Below are 19112 nucleotides of genomic sequence, written 5' to 3' on the forward strand. Positions count from 1 at the left end.
AGTTCCCTGTAAAATGTACTCATCATGTGCAATAATAAAGACTTGGACATGGTAACTGCTGTGTACCTGAGGGAGCCGCCTCTGGCCCCTGACTCACTGCCCAGCAAACAGGAGGACGTTGGGCTGAAGCGTGGCCTCTGGCCTCAGACGACGTGGGTCCACTGCCAGGCCCTGCTGCTTCCGAGCAGGTGCCTTGGCCTGAGCTTGACCCGCTGTTGGTAAAGCAGGGACGGTAACAGCGCCATCATGGAGGGCTGCTGGGAGGACTACAGGCAACAGAAGCCGTAAAGGCAGCTGGCCCTGCTGCGTGGCTACTCCTCAAGAAAGGTCAGCCATCATCCTGAGACCCCTCCATCATTACTGGTCTTTCCTACCAGGCTCCGTGCTCCAGCAGGGATCATATCTTTCTCATCTTTATATGCCCAGTGCCTCACCTAACGTCACTCAACAAATCATCGTTGGAAAACAGAAGAAAGTTGAGTCACAAGGACTCACTGAGGCGTAGAAGGATGTAGGGTCCCCAGGACCAAGAACCAAGGAAGCCAAGTTGCAGAGCACCCTGTGGAAACTCTCCCTTCTTCCGGGTCCCGCTGCCCACGTGTGTCTCCCTGGCCCTGGCCTCTGGCTCCTGGCCCTCATGGGAGTCCTCTGTGATGGAGGGAGGATGGTGGCAGGTATGGCAAAGGCACGAAAGGGGGTATTATCTCTTTAAAGGACAGTAATTAGTAATTCCAGCTGATGGCTGCGCTGCGTTGTTTTAATGAAGAGTTCTATTTTTATAGAAAACACATAATTGAGTGGAAAAAGCAGACTATTCTCTGAGTCACCACGGCCACGCCTCTGGAAAGTCTTAACTCCTCAGCCAGGAGGCCAGAGCCTGTTGGGCTTCGTTGGGAAGTGGGTCTCTTTCCAGAAAACGGGGCCTGAGTCTGATGACCCAAGTTCAAATCCCAGCTGCCCTTCCTCTAGCCCTGTGACCCCCCGCCAGTCATTTCAGCCTCTCAGAGCTTCAGTTTCATATCTGTAAAATGGGACAACAGTATTGCTACACCCTTGGGGCTATTAGGAGGAAACAAGGCATAGACCAGGCCTCGCCCTTCCTAAAGGGGTCGTCCACGTGTGCCCTTCCTCACTACTTACCCAGCCCCTGTTACGTACAACTGCTTACTTATGCCCTCTCTGCCTCTGTTTCTTCATCTGGAAAATAGGAGTTAACAAGTTTCTACACCTCCCAGGTTGTGAGGAAACTGAGTGAGTGCATGGAAAGTGCTCAGAGCAATGCCTGGCATACAGCCAAGCACTGGGTGTGCTGCTATTATTATTGAAGTGCTTGGGGTTCAAGCATAGCAGGGTTGTTCAGCTAATCAGCTGGCTGGGGTTCTAGTCCCTGCTTTACCACTCATCAGCTATCTGACCTGGAGAGACCAGCTAACTCTCCAGTTAGTTTGTTTACCCTTAGTGTAGGAGGGTAAGACCGAAAACTAAACAAATCAAACCAAGACAATGACAAAACAGGGTAAGGGGATGTGAGAGCACGCTGAGGGCTGTAAGAAGCCAACATCCCCATGTGTTCCCTGCCTCCCTCCCTTCCTCTCTTCCATCCTTCCAAAAGAACAAACAAAACAACTGGTGCAGTCTGCCCATCAGGTGGTCTACTGGTGTGCTGGATGCCCAGCTGTTGGTTCCCTACAGGGAGGAAGAGGAGACAGAAGACCGGCCATCATCTGCCCTCTGTCCCCAAAGGTGCTTCCACATGCTCAGGGAAGCTCAAGCAACACATCCAAGGCAATTAGGAAAGGAGACAGAAGAGAATCAGAGACTCAATGAGTGGGTGAGCTCTGAGTGCAGGAGCTGCAAGGCAAAGTGGAGCCCAAGGGGAGTCCCTGAGGGTGGGCAGAATTTGGAAGCAAGGCGGGGGAAGGAGGGCACCCCTTGGGGCTGGGCCAGTAGGGACAGGATTGAAGGCCTGGAGGTGGGGCTCCAAGGCCCCACTCCTAGCCCTGGATCAGGGCAGGGAGAAGGGGAGGAGCAGCCAGAGTGTTGGAGCCAGCCACTCCCTTACCTCCATAGGGGCTGCAATCATCTGGCTCTCACCCTGGCCAGGGCAGTGCTGAAGGACACAGAGTCCTCTAAATGCCCTGCCTCTGGGAGAGACTCCACCAGAGCAATTAACTGATTCAGCTCACACACTTGCTCTTCAGGACATTATTTTAAAGCTCTAACAGGAGACCTCCCTGAAAGGGAGAGGGACACTTATGGCAACTTTTCTAGGCCCTAAAAACCAGTCATTTTTCCTTGGTTCTGGAGGATTACATTGACTCATGTCCCCAATCTTTTATGGTTCACACTGATCCTCTTCCTCAGGGGTCCCCAACCTCCAAGATCTAATAACTGATGCTCTGAGGGGAAGCTAATATAATAATAAAGTGCACAATAAATGTAATGTGCTCACATCATCCTGAAACCATCCCCCCACTCCACCACAATCTGAATAAAAAGCGTCTTCCATGAAACTAGTCCCTGGTGCCAAAAAGGCTGGAGACAGCCAGTCCACCTCTTAATGAGTTCATTCAATATGATCTGACTTTGAAGCTTTCAAATCTTTTAAAATCAACAGCCTGCAAGCTTTGACCTCTAGGAGTTAGCACCTCTGTTTCAAAAGTTCTGCCCCACCTGCTGAACAGCTGCCTACACCCATGGCACCTGAGGCCTAACCTGAGCTGACTGATGGCTGACCAGGTGGGCCTTCAGGCCTGGCTTCCCTCAGCTCCGGAGGACCAGTTCCAGTTACCTTCAGGTGACTCCCCAAAGACACATTCTCGATCATGAAAGAGATGAACACAAACCACACAGAAGCCATTCCATAACCACTTTGGGGTGGAAGAGCTTCCAGAAGGATCCTTAATTGGAACAAAAGTTGGCTCCCAGCCCAATATAAGAAACCAAGAAGCAAACACCTCGGTCTATAATTGCTGCCCAGTGAGATGATCTGGGGACCTGAAGACCACCCACTGCAGAGGGCAGCCCTACTTCATGGGTATCGATGTGCCTCCTGGGTCCTCTCCCACCTGCAGAGGCTGAGCCACTGCCACTCGAAAACCAAGGGCCCAGCCACAGCACCTGCCACCAGCAAATGTTGACAGCAGTTGAGGCTCAGGAAGCAAAGAGCTAAAAACCACTTTAAAACAAAGAATTCCTTCTGGAAAAATCTGTTTTCCTTCCTTTCTTCTTCCCCCAAACAAAATAACAGGTCATTCTAGTTGGAGCGTGAGCAGAGGGCTGCAGGGAGACGGAAGACTCGGTGACTGCAGTGTCACATGCAGGGAGGTCCTAGGAGGCTCCCCAGAGCGACCAGCGCAGGGAAATGCTGAATGTCAGACTGGCTGAGCTGAAGAGGAACTGACCTTTGGGGAAGAGCGAGCCGCTGCCAGCGATTACGCCTGGCTTAACACTTCCCTCTACCACATGGCCTTGCAAGTTCACCCCAAGGCTGCTATCCTCACTGGGGCCGGCGGCAGCCAAGAATGTTTAATGAACCTGGTGAAGTGATAAACTATGTGTGTGCTCATACCTTTGATTCCAGCCCCTCACTGGCGTGCTGGTATTTTAGGCATCCTTTTGATCCACTCCAAGTCCCTAATAAGAATCACCCAATAAACACAGTGGGTTTAAGTCAAAGACATTAACGGAAGCCCCAGGACTCTGATCCCTTCCGCTTTGTGGAATACACAACAAGAAGTTTATCACGTGCAACCTGTAACAAAGGTGAGGCGGGCCAGGTAGAAATCAGAAGGGTGCCCTTGAGGCCTACGTTGGCCTTAAAGGGATTCAGCCATGGTCTGGCCCCAGCTAACGCCTAGTTATCAGCTCAAACATTTTCCAAAACAGCCCAGGTTTCCTGGGGGAGATGCTGTGACTGGTTCCATTTGTTTACAAGTGGCAAGCTGAGCTCTGGCTTGTTGAGAGAGACATATAGCTCCTGCTCTGGGGAAAGCTCCCTAGGGCTCCAGACAACCCTTCCCCCAGGACCTTCCAAGGCCCGCAGGACCTGAGCTGAGCAGAAACTCTCAAGAGGGATGGTAAGAGGGGAGGGGAAGGGCAAACCCAGTTTGCCCCTCTCCTGCCAGCCCAATAACCTGGGCTTTCAAAACCGGTCTGGCAGGCTGCCAGGCCTGGGGTGGGAGCAATGACTGACAGGCTGGTTACTGGAAAGCTCCCATCATTAGCCCAGGAATGTTGTTTGGTTACTATAGCGACCTTCCCTACAAGCAGCCTGACTAAAGCACAAGGAATCTGTTACCTAAAACCAGCACCCTGTGGAGCCCATGGCTTCTGGAACAAGCTTATCAGTGGCCTGTTCCCTTGACTCTCCTAGCTGAGCCTCCCAAGCCCAGGAAGGGAGAAGGAAACAAGACATTGCTGAGCTTGCTGTGGGGACCTCTCGAATTCCAAGGCCCGGTCTGGCTTGGAACCCACGTCCAAAATAGGGAGCCTGCTGCCCCCTTGAGGCCCCCTGCAAACTGGCCAGAGGCAGCCTGGCCAGCACATGTGTCCAGGGCTTAGTGGAAAGCCCTCAGCATTTCAGGAAGCTGCTCGGGTGTCTGGTTCTCGTCATGCCAGGTTCACACTGTCCCTGCAGGGCCGTCAGCCGCTGCTTCATCACGTTTCTGCCTTTTTAAACTCAAGCTCCATTAACTAAAGGTCACCCCACAGCACGGAAATAAAGATCCCCTTTGCTATGTTTTCTAATCCCTGAATTTGAAGTCAGCTCCACAAAGGCTGGGATTTTCTCCAGGAGTCTTGAGTCCTGGGAATGGTGACCTCCTGGTGGCCACTAGGGAGCCAGAACACTTCTTCTCAGCTTCCACTGCCCTCATGTGCAGGACGCCCTCCCCTGGCCCACCACATGTGCTGCCCACCTTGAGCCCCGTGTCACAGCCTTATGCTGTGGACCATTTCCCCTTCCCCCACGGCTGCCCTTGAACCTGGCTGTAAACTGACTGTGAGATCTTGTCTGAATCTCACAATAGACCCTGGAAGCAGAGGGAAGCAAGACAGATGTCAGTCTTTCAGCAGCTGAGGAGGAGGGGCGATGGGGAGGAGGAGCAAGCTGCTGGAGGGAGCATAGCTAAGTGATAGCCAGGGACCCACTGCAGCTTCCACGTGGGGACAAGGCAGGAGGAAAGGGTCTATGCCACTCCCCAGCATCCCCCTGTGCCAGGCCTCCTCCACCCGACACAGGCCTGCAAGCCTCTCCTTCACTCTGCACAAAGGAAGAGCAAGGTCTCAGCCACTGGAACTGGCAAGGCGCTGGGTGGCAAACAGGCCTAGACCAGGTGCCTTTGAGTGCCCACAGGACAGACCTTATTAACAATGCTGAGGTCAGGGCATCTACCCAATCATCTAGGGCAGATTTTTCTGTTTGGCTGCACTGATATTTATTGGATTAGGGGTTTAATTAACTGCTGTGGCAGCAGCTGGAGCCACACACAGCTTGTTCCCAATGCAGGAAGCAGCTGGAAGAGCAGGCTACAGTTTCAACTGAAGGGCAGTGACATTCTGCAGTGATCCCTGACCGTAATGGGCGCAATGACATTTCCTGCTAGTCCATGGGTCTCATCTGTGGGGAAAAGCACTGAATTATTTGCAAGGACCCACAGTCACACCCCAGGCCACTCCACGGTGCTGTGTGGTAGGTGGATATTCCACCCTCATACCCAAAACTCCCTCCCTCGTCACCCCCCCTCCTTTTTTTTTTTGGCTTAAGACAACAGAAATATACTGTCTCACAGTTCTGGAAGCCAGAAGCCCCTTGTATTTTATTCAGTTAGTTTTGTAGCCTTTTAGGGCTGGCCCAGTTCAAAGGGGAGCTCCCCATGGTCATGAATGTGAGGGGCACACGGTGGCTCAGAGATAAGAACCTTCTCTCTCCCTGGACGGGCAGGTTCACAGATGGAAGCACCATGGGGGATAGGACGCTCTGGGCCCCAAACACTCCACAGCAGGCTTCTCTGTGGTGACAAGGAACACAAGAACCCCAACTGTGCTCTGGGAATGGGAGTTAAAACATTTTCCTTCCTCGGGCTGGGACGTCAGAGGTGTCTCCTCGTGCTTCCAGCCCCTGAGTCCCCTGCAGTGGCCCTGCGGTGTTTGGATAGAGGGGCTCTGCTCCCATGGCAGAGGCTGCCCCATGCTGAAGGCTCCTGCCTGCAGAAGTGGGGACCTGGCTGACACCGAGCGGCAGTCACCCTACACACTGACCACCAGCACAATCTCCACCTGGGACTCCCACTTTTTCGGGTTCTATTCTCCCAATGCAGGCACACAGGCACAAATGTCACAGTTCAGGTCCAGGTATTCTTGGGGGCCCAGAAGGCCACCCATGGGGCTCTGGGCGAAGTCACCAACCTCACAGCAAGGCCCCCACCACCTCTCAAGACACTTTGAGTGACTGAAGCATTTCCCGGTGAAAGAATCCTCACCTGAATGAGGTGAGAGGAAAGAAGAAGGGGGTGGTGGAAAATACACTTGGGGGACTAGAAAGGGACGGTTTCGCACTCAGTCCAAGAACCAGGAGCAGGATGGGCGGGGGGGGGGGGCGGTTCGGCGAGGAGGAAGAGGATGGGCAGCGGCAGGAGACACCTCCCAGGGCGTGGAACAAGACAGGCGAGGTGGGCTTCTGCCTCACACACGGTAAGTTTCAAGCCAACTTCAAAAAGTGGCGCTGGGCTCCCCACATCAGGCCAGGGAGGGGATTCTGGTAGCAGAGAGCATTCAGACCAGGAGTTAGGAAGAGACCCGTGCAGCCAGATGGGTGACACTGGCATGGGAAGCTCCTGCACTGATCAGGGGGCCCAAGGGAGCAGTATGTGCAGCCCCCTCTGTGGCTTCCACAGGACAGCTCTGCGCCCATCTGCTCAGTCTCCATCTATTAACACATGGAAGATTTCACTCGGATAAAGGACAATGTCTGACGCCTGGCCCAGCCTCTGGTTTCTCCTGTGACACACTCTGAGCCAGGGGCTGGATGAGGATTCTAACCCTTTTACTGTTCTAACCCTTCCGCCGAAGCCTAACAATAAAACACACAGAGGCATGCTGGTACACACATATATGCCCACACACGGCTGGCAGCAGACCATGGGTCTGACCCTGCCAGATAGTCTTGAGCTTGGGAAAAAGCCAGGTTAACTGGTACTAAAAGAGGAAGACCTTTGTCCTTCCTGTATTTTTATAAAAGTAAAAAATAAACTTCTAAACAGTAGGTCTTGCTGTACTGTATTTGGGATTAGGTAACTACACCTTGTCCACACACATGGTTCTATCTATGTGGTGTATGCCCTAGGCGACTTGCCTTTTAAAATGAACTAATTTAAATTTTAATAATCTCTCAAATATAGGAGGGAGGCCAAGAGCCAGGGCTGTCTTGTGAACACAAAGGACAGGCTATGTGGAGCTGGCCTTGCACCATCTCAGCTCACACCTGACCAGGGGCAGCTGGGATCTATCTACCTGGGCTCCGGTGATCCTAGTCCAGACTAACACCCCCACCCCGCCCACAGCATCATGACTCCTGACCCCGCTGTCCTGGCCCAGGTGGGTCCCAGCTGCCCCTGGTCAGGTGTGAGCTGAGATGGTGCAAGGCCAGCTCCACATAGTCGGTCCTTTGTGTTCATAAGACTTGGTGAGGAGGAAGTCACGCCCAGCAAAGTTCATGGGCAAAGCCACCGTGGCATCTTCTGAAGGAGGCCCAAGGCACAGGAAAGCCTGAGCCCCTGGTGCTAAGGGTCAGTCCTGCCCCTGCTGGACTATAGGTAAACAGAGAAAAGCACTTGGGCTCTCCACGTGGAGGGACTCCCCCTGGGCTGGGCCGCCTGCAATTCCCCTTGATTACTGATCTCGGCTGTGGCACCCACCAATTTCCCTAATTCTTTGTGAAACTGTTTTCACCGCCAGCGTGAGTCACCTCTCAGGGCACCAGGACCATGCTCCTTTCTGCTGTCTGAAGATAACAGCCTTCGGCCGGTTCTAAAGGGTTCTCTTTCAAACCCAGAGGCAGAGCACAGTGGGAGTGGGGTTGCTCAGGGCCCCTCATTCTGGGATCATGGGATTCAGAGAAACAGGGTTTATTAGCACCTATGTCACCTGTCCCAGGGAAGGAGGGCAGAAACCAAAAGATGACCTTCCCCTCATTTCCTCCCACGGGGCAACGCACCCTCCTGCCTCAGCCAGCCAGTGAGGCTCTTGTTCCCCAGGGTTCTGGTTGGATGGCAGTAGGTCCCCTGTGCATAGGTAGGGGCAAGAGGATCTAGTTCCTGCCCCACCCACCACCACTGGGGCCACGTGCAGCATGAACCCTGCTCCCCAGAGACAGGCATCTGGGCGATGTGGCAAGCAGGAGCTGCGGAGGAGCCGAGAACAGAGGCAGAGGCCAGGACCACTCTGTGGGGATATAACGCTCTTCACCTCAACTGCCTGTGGCCTTCTTGGAGGTAGGGGTCAGCTCACATGGCCTCTATCAGCCCAGCCACTGTTAGAAACCATCCTTGGCTGGCTATGCCAGAGTTATGGTTAAGTCACACAAGTTAGTGTCCCCATGATGCTCAAATGTAGAGTGCAGGGCGGGATGGAAGCAGCTCAGGCATGTTATCTTAGAGCACAGTCTCCTTGGTGGTCCACACAGCCCCCCGTGGAGCCTGCAGTTACCACCGAGAACTTCCCCCTCCACACACGGTGCCTCCTGGCACCAAACAAAACGCCAGAGCCAGGCTCCGAGCCCACAAGTCCTCGGCCCGCCTTGACTCTCCGTGTATGCACGACCAGCCTCCCAGCCCAGCAGCGTCCATGGGGAACTCACTTAAAGTTCTCAGGGTACTCCGTGATGGCCATGTTGATAATGTCCAGGGCGTGTTGGTAGTGTTTCTGGGCAGAGAAGAGGAGCGCCAGCAGATGGAGGGCATTGGCGTCATCCTTGCACACTTTCAGGGCCTCGTGCAGCTGCTTCATGGCGCTGGAGATCTGCCGGAGAAAACTGCCAGCTTAGCGGCCTTCCCCAAGGCCCACATTGCTCCCTGGACTCGGGGGCCAGGTGCCAGCCCACGAGGTGCAGCAGACTCAAGTAAGACCCCAGGCACTGTGAGGCAGGCAGGGGCTCTGATGAGAAAACACACCCTCGAACACCATGGCAAGACGGGTCTGCTGTTTTAAGTCAGTGCTGTCCCCACAGAAAAGAGAAAAGAGGGGCAGGTCCACAATGGACCATGAAGGACTGGTCGGGAAGCCCCAACCAAACTGGAAGATAGGGACTGTGAGAGGCCACCCAGACCACTGGCTACAGATCTCTCCTCTGAACCTGACCTCACAGTGACTGGGGCTGACAGATACATGTTGCCTCCTACTCAGGGGCTCACAGTGGCAAGAGCTTAGGCCTGGGGTCAGATGGGATGTGAATTCCAACTCTGCCATTTTCCAGCTGGCACCGGGCAGGGCACTTGGCTTCTCTGAGCCGCAGTTCTTACGCTGCAAAATGAGGATAACAGTCCTACCTACGACACTGGCTGAGAGGGCGAGACAACGTAGGAAAAATGTCCTGTTGGGCATGGAACACGTTTGAAAATGTGAATTTCCCTCTTCAAGCCCCCAAAGCCCAGGCAGCTAATGAGCAGGTTAAGAGCCTTCCTTCCAGTCCAGAGAGACATGTTCGCTCAGGCGCGCAGGCTTAGTTGTTATCAGCCATTTGAGACACTATCCACACCAGGGCCTCACCCTCCCAGGAACCTCAGAGTCTTTTTCCACAAGTCTTGCTCTTGACCAAACCTCAGACCTACATCTCCAATGCTCCTGGAGGGGTCTACAGTAGGTCAGCTGGGGGCTCTGGTCCCTGGCATGCCTGACCCCTGCCTGGTCTCCACCCGGTCTCTGCACTACTGCCAGGCCCAGAGTCCTCCCACGGGGACTTCCTTCTCTGGAAAGGTCATGGAAAGTAAAGGAGGAAGCTAAGGTCAGTGTGACCGCTGGCTCAGCTTGCCCATGCCTCCCACCCCAAGGCTGCTCCAGCAGCATGATCCTGGGCTGGGTGTCCAAACCTGCAGCCCTCACTGTTTGAGCAGACAGACATGCTTTGGGCAGGATGGCGCAGAGGGCCTCAGAGACCCAGGCAGGCAGGACTAGCTTAGAGTCCATTCAGAGATCCTCAACCCCCTGAGGTTACCAAGATCTGGGGGCCCCAAGGACCCGGGGTACCAGGCTCCACTGGCCTGGCCCAGCCATCTCTCCCGGAGGACACACACCATTCATCAGAGGTGACTGAATAATTAAAGATACTAAAAAATGCATCACGGAAGGTTTATGAGGAACTGGACTGGCAAGGAAAGTACTGGTTCTCCAACTGAGGGCTAAAAATAACCTGGTCTCGGATATCTTTGTGTCCATGCTCCGGGGAGCACCAGAGCGGACTGATGTTTCTGGAGACAGTGGTGGAGAGGTACCGAGTGCCTGCTCTAGGACCTGGGAGTTGGGAAGCAGGGGCAAGTGGCATGGGAGGGCTGGAAAGACAGCTCCCTGAAGAGAAGACCAGGGGCTGGAAGTTGACACCAACCCGTAAAACCAACCACCAGGCTGGTGGACAAGGCTCCAAGTGCCCGCTTCCAAATGGGACAGGGGAACAGGATACTTAAGAGCCACACGGGGCTGCTTAACTAGGTCAGAGTGGGCTCTTAAGCTGAACTGTGCAGGCGCGGCTAGCTCCCAGCTCCTGAGCTCAGCAGAGCCGCAGCGCCTCAGGTGTCAGATGGGGCCAACGGCACCCTCCTCGTCAGCTGCAGGGCTGGCCCGCGCCCGTGGAAGCACGGCAGCATCTTGTCAGCCAGGCTGCCCATCACCTGACCACGAGCAGCCACCACCCAGAGGGATCTGCTGACTCCTCTCTGCCAGGCTAGAGCCCAGCCCCGGTCCTGCTGGCTTGTCTGCAGGCCCTGAGTGGCCCAGTGTCCACACTCACCAGATCAAGGCCACCAAGAGGCCCTGCTTCACACAGAGCACCAGCCTGAGGGGCCCATGTGAGAGCAGAGACTCTGAGGGGCCTGAGGGGATGGGAACCTTCACTTTTTTTTGACAGGCAGCCAGCTGGGTGGGTGACTGCCTGACCTCACTCAGTCCCTGAACAGACCTTTCGGCACCAACAGCTCAGCTCAGAGAAGGAAGGCAGGTTGGCCTGGAGAGCCTTGGGGATCAAGGTGGTCAGCAGATAGGAGGCCCCATCAGCCCTCAGAGGATGAGCCTGGCGGTGGTGTCCACACTGTCAGGGGAAGTTCTGTGTCGCACAGAAGCAGCTCCACATGACATTCTCTCTGCTCCCCTAGGCCCCTGGGGAAAGCTCAGTGGAAGGGGAGGACACAAATGTTTACTAAGGTCTCCTGTCAACTTCTCAGGAGACGGACGTGTTGCAGGGGGAGTGAGGGCAGAGAACAAGCCCCTCCTGTGTGCCCACCCGAGGTCAGGGGCTTTACCACAGTAACTGACTTAATCCTTGCCTGGGCCCTCTGAGGTGAAGTATGAAGGCACTCACCTAACAGACAAGGAATTGAGGCTCAGAGAGGTCAAGTCACTTGCAAAGAGATGCACAGCTGGTAAAAGCAGTGGGGCCAGGAGGAGATCAGCACCACCAGAGACCTGGGTGTTAGGAACTCTGAGAACTCACCTGGCGGACGAGGGCCAGCTGCAGGGAGACATAGAGGATGACCTGGGGGTCGCCAGGTGCCAGCTGCTGGGCTCTGTATCAGGAAGGGGAGCAGTGAATCAGCCATCAAGGGTCGACAACCAGCGTGATGAGAGTCTCCAGTACGCCAGCCCTGTGCTGGGCGCTTTTAGCAGGGCCAAATGCTGGAGATTCTGCCCAGCCCCACCCTGAAGGGCGCCCCGTGGGAGATGACGGCTGGGGTGGAAAACCCAGGGGCAGCCTAGGCCGGCGCAGTGCGTGCCAAGAGGGTTGGCTCTGGCTGAGGTGGGGGATACCTAGGAGAGCGGGTCTAGGGGGTGAGGGAAGCCCCTCTCCTCTGGGCAGCTGTTGGCCTGGCTGGGGCCTGTACAGAGCCTGCACCCTGCCCTCTCCATGTGGGACAGTGAAGACCTCCAGAAGATGGAGGGGCTGGATGGCTTCTCTGGGCCAGAAGCCTTGGGAGTATGAAGAGCCAGTGGGGGAAGGAAAGAACTGTCCCCTGATCCTGGAGCTCAGAGGGAGTTGGCCAGAATGGGACTCTCCTTCCTCCCTGGGTTTAAGAACAACCTGCCCCAGAGGGGAGTTGGATGTTCCTAGGAAGCTGACACAAGGAGTCTGGGGCAGGCCCCAACCCAGCCCCTGCCATCTGTGCTCAGAGGGAAGAGCCCTACAATGGCCAGAGGAAGGAGGAGAGGAATACTCTGGTAGGGTCGGGCTGTGGTGGAGAGGAACTCACCAAAGGGGCCTGGGGGAAGGCTTTCTCTGCCTCTCTCCTACCCTCCCCAAACCTAAAGCTCCCTCCCAGACTCTGGGCTCCCAGGAAAGCTCTCTGAGGGCTGGGGGAGGGAGTCTCTTGGCTCTCAGGGTGGGGAGGGGCTGGGAGGAGGCAAATCCCCTTTTTGAGCCCCTGCAACTTGTAGATTACCGTGCGAGGTGCTTTCCTGCTTTATCTCCTGTCCCCTGAACTTGGAAGCAGGAGAGCTGAGCCTGGGGGCAGCTCCACCAGTACAGAAATGCTCAACCCGACCACCCAACCCCACAGGCCTGTCTCTGATTCCTGTGTGAACTCTCGGAGTCTCAGTGTACTAGTCAACAAAATGGAGACAGAAACCTCTGCTCTGTCACACCAGAGGGTCCCCTGAGAGAGCAGGAGAACAAGCCACCTCATGCAATGCTGCCCTTTGGCATCCTCACCTCTCCAGCGTCTGCAGTGCCTTCCGGTGCAGTTCATCTTGCTTGGATTTCAGAGTCGCTGCAGCAGACAGGATAGAGACAGAGCCGTGAGGGGCTACTGGAGGGGGGCCAACCCAGCCCTGCCCCACCCGAGGCACGGAGCTCTGCAGGGAGAGGCCCCACCGAGATCCTGTCTAGCAAATGCTCCAGACTGGTGCCCTGGTTACCGGGGGACGGGGTGCAGGTGTTCCCTTGGCCCCAGCCTCCTGGCATGCACAGTTCTTGGCACAACAGATCCTTCTACCCCTTTGCCTTCCTTGCCACATGGGCCACCCTGATCCTTCCAAAGGCCCGAGCTTCTGGAGAAAAGTTACACCTCTGTCCTGGCATGTGCCTTCCTAGGCTTCCTTACTCATGAGGCTTCTTCTTTTTAACCATTTTAACAAATTTCAAGTGGACAATTCAGTGGCATTAAGTACATTCACCATGTCTTGCAACCATCACCACCATCCATCTCCAGAATATCTTATCATCCCTAACAGTGTCTGCACCCATTGGACACGACCTCCTCTTCCGCGGGCCCACCAGAAACCTCTATTGCACTTTGACCACGAGGCTTCTTGCTTTAACCCAAACCAGACACCTCCCTGGTAAATTAAATTGGCTTCAAATGTAGTAGGATAGGCATTTGAAGCCTCAGCTACACAGTGAACCCCCTGAGAAGCTTTAAAATGACGGTCACAGGCTCCAGTCAGTGTAGGTCAGGATGCTGCTGGCAGCACCAAGCATGGATAGATGTCAGGGGTTCCAAGCTCATAGAGCAGCCCTGCTTCTAGAGGATTAAAGGCATATGGAGGGTCTCTGGACTCTGACCAAGGAACTGATGACTCCCTCACTTGACCAGTGTGTGAGGACCCCAGGATTCCCTATCAGAGCCTCACTGACACCTCGAAGTGGCCACTGTCACTCAAGAACAAAGAGCTGGCACTGCACCAGGATCTTACCCTTCCTCCTCCCTTCCTTGGGCAAGTACCAGCTGTTCCTACCCCTCACTGTGTGGGCATCTGAAGCCCGCTTCCAGGAGCTGGCATTTGGGGAGTGCGGGGGGCTGATGACTATTCTGGGTTTGGTCTGGGTGGGGACCTATCGCTCCCTTTCCCTCAGGCTGCAAGGATACAGAAGCAGGTGGAGCTGGTGGGGATGGGGAGGGAATGCAGGCTCCAGGTGACAGGAGGGGAACCTAGGCACCAAGCTCAGGTCAAGTATTTAGTAAATGCTTGCTGTGTACCGATGCCATGTATCGGGGGGACTTAAAAGACCCCAAAAGATGGCAGTGGTGCTTCAGGTAAAGGTGAACCAGAACGAAGACACTGTGGGCTCAGGGCTGGTGGCACAAATGCCACAGGCATTCCAGAGGCAGAGATCAGTTGGGGCTGGGCCTTGAAAGGAGAAAGAATCGGGTTCATGAAGAGGGCATATCTGAGGCTGGCGAAGTTGCAGCAAAAGCAGAAATGAACTGGGGTGTGTGTGACCACGCACACACTCGTGCACATCCGTGTGTGAGTGTCTGCGTCTGCACGTGTGTTTTTATGTACATGTGCACACCTATCCTAGAAGAGTCAATGGAGGTGTGTTGGGGGGTGGACACTGATGGGACACGAGGCCTGGGAGGCCATTAGGAGGCCTGAGTCACCCTGAGCAGAAGTTCCTGGGTCCCGACACTCACCGTCGGTGGCCTGCAGGCTGTAGGTAAGACCCAGTGCCAGGTAGCCCTTGGAGAGGAACTCCCCGGCTTCTTCCCCAAGGTGGACCACCATCAGGGCAAAGCGCTCTGCCTCCTCCAGCTGCAAAGAGGAGAGGCAAATGTCACTGGGGAGGGCAGCTATTCACAGGCACCCAGCCTGGGACCCTCGGAACTGCAATTCCTCACACCTGAACAGAGAGGCCCAGGCACCTTTCAGAGGCCACCCAGCCACTGAATGGAAGGATAGCTGTTTCCTCCACCTGTGACAACCTGGACCTTTTCCCATCCAGGGGCCTGTGTTCCAGGTCATGGGATGCTACCTCTCACCGGGAAAGTCTGCCTTGCTCCAGAGACCCCAGCTCCCAACAGCTGCTCTGAGAGCCTGGACAGCCTGCGGCAGCCCCTTTCCTCACGTGGCCCCCATGTCTGTCCCCGCCCTGCTCATCAGCAGAGACAGGGGAGCTAGGGGCAGGCAGGGGTTGGGGGAGGACAGACAGGGCTCAGGGACCAGGCCCTGGGATAGCCCGCCCTGCAGAGCAGGTGGGCCGCCACGCCTTCCCCAGCTGTGAGCTCGCTACCCAGACACCAGGCTCTAAAACTTTTCAGGGGAAAAAGGCCTGGGGTTGTTTTTTGTCCTGGGAGCAGGAGGGACTGTTCCAGTTGGAAAGGGACCAACTGGCGCAGGTCACGTGTACACACATCACATACAACATGTGACACGAACAGAGGGGCACACAAGGCGGCCCTCACAAGCCCTCTGGGGCACCCACACAGCAGGCAGGCCTGCTGCAAGGCAGGGGACAGCTGGGGGCCTCAGTTGTGCCCACTCACAGGCCTCCCAGAGGCCCCCTCCCATCACCCAACCCTGGAATGTCATCTGCCCACGTGGCTGGTATGGCAGTGTCACCAAGAATGATTGGTACCACCCTCAGCAAGGAGATTCATACCCACAGCCCCACTGCCCCCAGAGGTCAGGCAGGGTCCCTTGTGGGGGGCTCCCCTCCACCACCCAGAGGGGCCCACAAAGTTAAGCTGGGTTCTGACACCCCAGCCAGTGAGCCTGTCCCTGCCCAAGTCCACCCCACTCGGCAGGAGAGGGACAGCTCTGTGCATCTTGTCATCTGACTGCAGGCCACTGCTGCGGCACTGGTAGGCTCTCTTTCCCTGGAGTATTAGGGGAGCCTGAGAGAGAGGCCATTAGCCATGGAGAGGCGAGCTGGGCTGAGTCCACCTTGAGGGCACAGCTGTGGGGAGCTATGTGCAAGAAAAGGCTGACGGAGCAGAGAACCCACGGAACAGAGGGGTTAAAAACTCCCGAAGTACAAGAGAGGTAGAATGGGTGAGCTAAGAGCCCAGAGAGCGATGGGGGTGGGGGGTGGGGGTGAGGGCTGGCTCCCAGTAGCTTGGCCACGAGCCCTGACAAACGCTGACAAGGGCAGCTCTCCAGCCCCCATGTGGTCGAGCTCAAGCCACTGAGCTAGGCAGTGGACTGCCTCCAGGTCGGCAGACTGGTCACTGGAAGCACATGGAAGCTGAGAGCTGGGCCTATAACACCGTCAGGCCTGAGGTCTTGGGGTTCAGGGGAGGTGGGCAGCTTAGGAAACCTCACGGCTGTCTGCTGCCCAGTCTTGGTTGCCAGGAGGACTAAGGGCAGTGGATGCAGAGATCTGTCTCCTGGAGCACGTGGCCCAGCAGGATGCAGGAGAATTGTGAGGCCTGAAGTCAGAGCCAGGCTGAGCACCCGGCAAGCCTCCCAACATCCCTGGAGAAGGGAATGGCAACCCACTCCAGTCTTCTTGCCTGGAGAATCCCATGGACAGAGGAACCTGGTGGGCTATAGTCCGTGGGGTCGCAGAGAGTCAGGTGACTGAGCAACTATCACTCACTCAAGCCCCCCGACATAGGCTTGGCCCCTGATAGATATGGGACCTCAAGCAAGTCACCTCCTCTCCTTTCTGTGCCCCAAAGGTCCTCTTCTGCAAAATGAGGAGCTAGGACCAACCCCTTCCCAACTTTTAACTGCTCCTCCCTACAAATCTCCTCAGGGGCTTCTGCAGCACTAGGCTCTATGCTGGGCTTGGCTGGGGAGGCCCAATGTCACAGGCACAGGATGTTTGGATGAAGCACACATGGAATCTCTAACTAGGGAGGACCCCATGGGACAGGGTGGCTCTTAATTAAGGCTCCATTGTGTGGTGCTGGCCTGGGGCCATGGAAGATCCAAGAGGGGGAAACTGCTTGGCTGGGGTTGTCCCAGGAGGCCTCCTGGCAGAGGGGACAGGAAGCACCAAGGGAAGGGTAAGTGAGCAAACAGCATCTTGCCTCCTCTTAAATATGCCCAATGCTGGTGTGGTTTGTCTCTCACACTGTCTTCACGCATCACTGTGCCTCATTCAAATGGGAATGAGCTTTTTTATAAATCACCAAATGAAAGTGAAAGTCGCTTAATCGTGTCCAGCTCTTTGAGATCCCACAGACTATACAGTCCGTGGAATTCACCAGGCCAGAATACTGGAGTGGGTAGCCTTTCCCGTCTCCAGGGGATCTTCCCGACCCAGGGATCGAACCCAGGTCTCCTGCATATGAATTATAAATAGAACTCAGAAACCTGCAGTCCATGTATATACACTCTTCTCATGGCCATGTCCTTCTCCTAGGCAAATGCCAACTTCTATCTCCTGCAACCCACGCAGAGAGGGTGCCAGGAATGAAGCTCAGCAATTACTGGCATACAGGGAAAAGTTACTCTGCAATTCATGTATATCATATTCTGGATTAACAGGGCTCACCAGCCTTTAGTTTCAAAAAGTGACAACATACATCCTTAGATTTTCCAACTTGCGGTCCACTCTGACTCCAGGTTAGTAGCCATCCTTGGCCAGTATTTGTCAGCCTTGCCCACATAGTTTAAAATGGTCTCTGAGCGTGGTGTCAGCATTTGTCTCAAATTAAACCCACAAGGCTTCAGTGTACCACTTTCTCACGTGGCCAACAGCACTTTTGAGCACTATTACCCACCACAAACTACCACACAATTGCACTCATCTCACACGCTAGTCAAGTAATGCTCAAAATTCTCCAAGCCAGGCTTCAGCAATATGTGAACCATGAACTTCCAGATGTTCAAGCTGGTTTTAGAAAAGGCAGAGGAACCGGAGATCAAATTGCCAACATCCAATGGATCATCGAAAAAGCAAGAGAGTTCCAGAAAAACATCTATTTCTGCTTTATTGACTATGCCAAAGCCTTTGACTGTGTGGATCACAATAAACTGTGGAAAATTCTGAAAGAGATAGGAATACCAGACCACCTGACCTGCCTCTTGAGAAACCTATACTCAGGTCAGGAAGTAACAGTTAGAACTGGACAAGGAACAACAGACTGGTTCCAAATAGGAAAAGGAGTACGTCAAGGCTGTATACTGTCACCCTGCTTATTTAACTTCTATGCAGAGCACATCATGAGAAACGCTGGGCTGGAGGAAGCATAAGCTGGAATCAAGATTGCCAGGAGAAATATCAATAACCTCAGATATGCAGATGACACCACCCTTATGGCAGAAAGTGAAGAACTAAAAGGCCTCTTGATGAAAGTGAATGAGAGTGAAAAAGTTGGCTTAAAGCTCAACATTCAGAAAACTAAGATCATGGCATTTGGTCCCATCGCTTCATGGTAAATAGATGGGGAAACAGTGGAAACAGTGTCAGACTTGATTTTTTGTGCTCCAAAATCACTGTAGATTTTGAATGGTGATTGCAGGCATGAAATTAAAAGACACTTACTCCTTGGAAGGAAAGTTACGACCAACCTAGACAGCATACTAAAAAGCAGAGACATTACTTTGTTAACAAAGGTCCATCTAGTCAAGGCTATGGTTTTTCCCGTGGTCATGTATGGATGTGAGAGTTGGACTATAAAGAAAGCTGAGCACTGAAGAATTGATGCTTTTGAACTGTGGTGTTGGAGAAGACTCTTGAGAGTCCCTTGGACAGCAAGGAGATCCAACCAGTCCATCCTAAAGGAGATTAGTCCTGGGTGTTCATTGGAAGGACTGATGTTGAAGCTGAAACTCCAATACTTTGGCCACCTGATGCGAAGGGCTGACTCATTTGAAAAGACCCTGATGCTGGGAAAGATTGAGGGCAGGAGAAGGGGACGACAGAGGAGGAGATGGTTGGATGGCATCACCGACTCAATGGACATGGGTTTGGGTGAACTCTGGGAGTTGGTGATAGACAGGAAGGCCTGGTGTGATGCGGTTCATGGGGTCGCAAAGAGTCGGACATGACTGAGCGACTGAACTGAACCTAGCACAAAAGTTTTTTCCATGTGGAGTCAAAGCGATGATTATGAATGAAGAGAAATACTATTAATTTTATTAAATATGATAATATACAGTATTCATATATTTATTCATGGGTACTTTAGCTAGCCAAAGGGGAAAATGCTGTCACATTAAAAATCAACAAAATCCCCAAA

The 19112-nt window shown here is 54.2% G+C and overlaps 1 protein-coding gene across 3 annotated transcripts in view; it reads right to left on the reverse strand.

Annotated features, from left to right (window-relative positions):
* TTC7A (tetratricopeptide repeat domain 7A) overlaps positions 1–19112 on the reverse strand; it is a 119647-nt gene that overhangs the window by 30928 nt on the left and 69607 nt on the right. For all 3 annotated transcript variants that reach the window (XM_081595946.1, XM_081595948.1, XM_081595947.1), the window contains 4 exons: positions 14616–14733; positions 12911–12968; positions 11699–11771; positions 8858–9018 (listed from right to left, as the gene is read on the reverse strand). In XM_081595946.1, the coding sequence (XP_081452072.1) occupies positions 8858–9018; positions 11699–11771; positions 12911–12968; positions 14616–14733 (410 nt within the window). The remainder of the gene's footprint in view (positions 1–8857; positions 9019–11698; positions 11772–12910; positions 12969–14615; positions 14734–19112) is intronic.

Source organism: Giraffa tippelskirchi, chromosome 4, assembly GCF_054371585.1.
Source record: "Giraffa tippelskirchi isolate mGirTip1 chromosome 4, T2T-mGirTip1v1.2.pri, whole genome shotgun sequence".
NCBI lineage: Eukaryota > Metazoa > Chordata > Mammalia > Artiodactyla > Giraffidae > Giraffa > Giraffa tippelskirchi.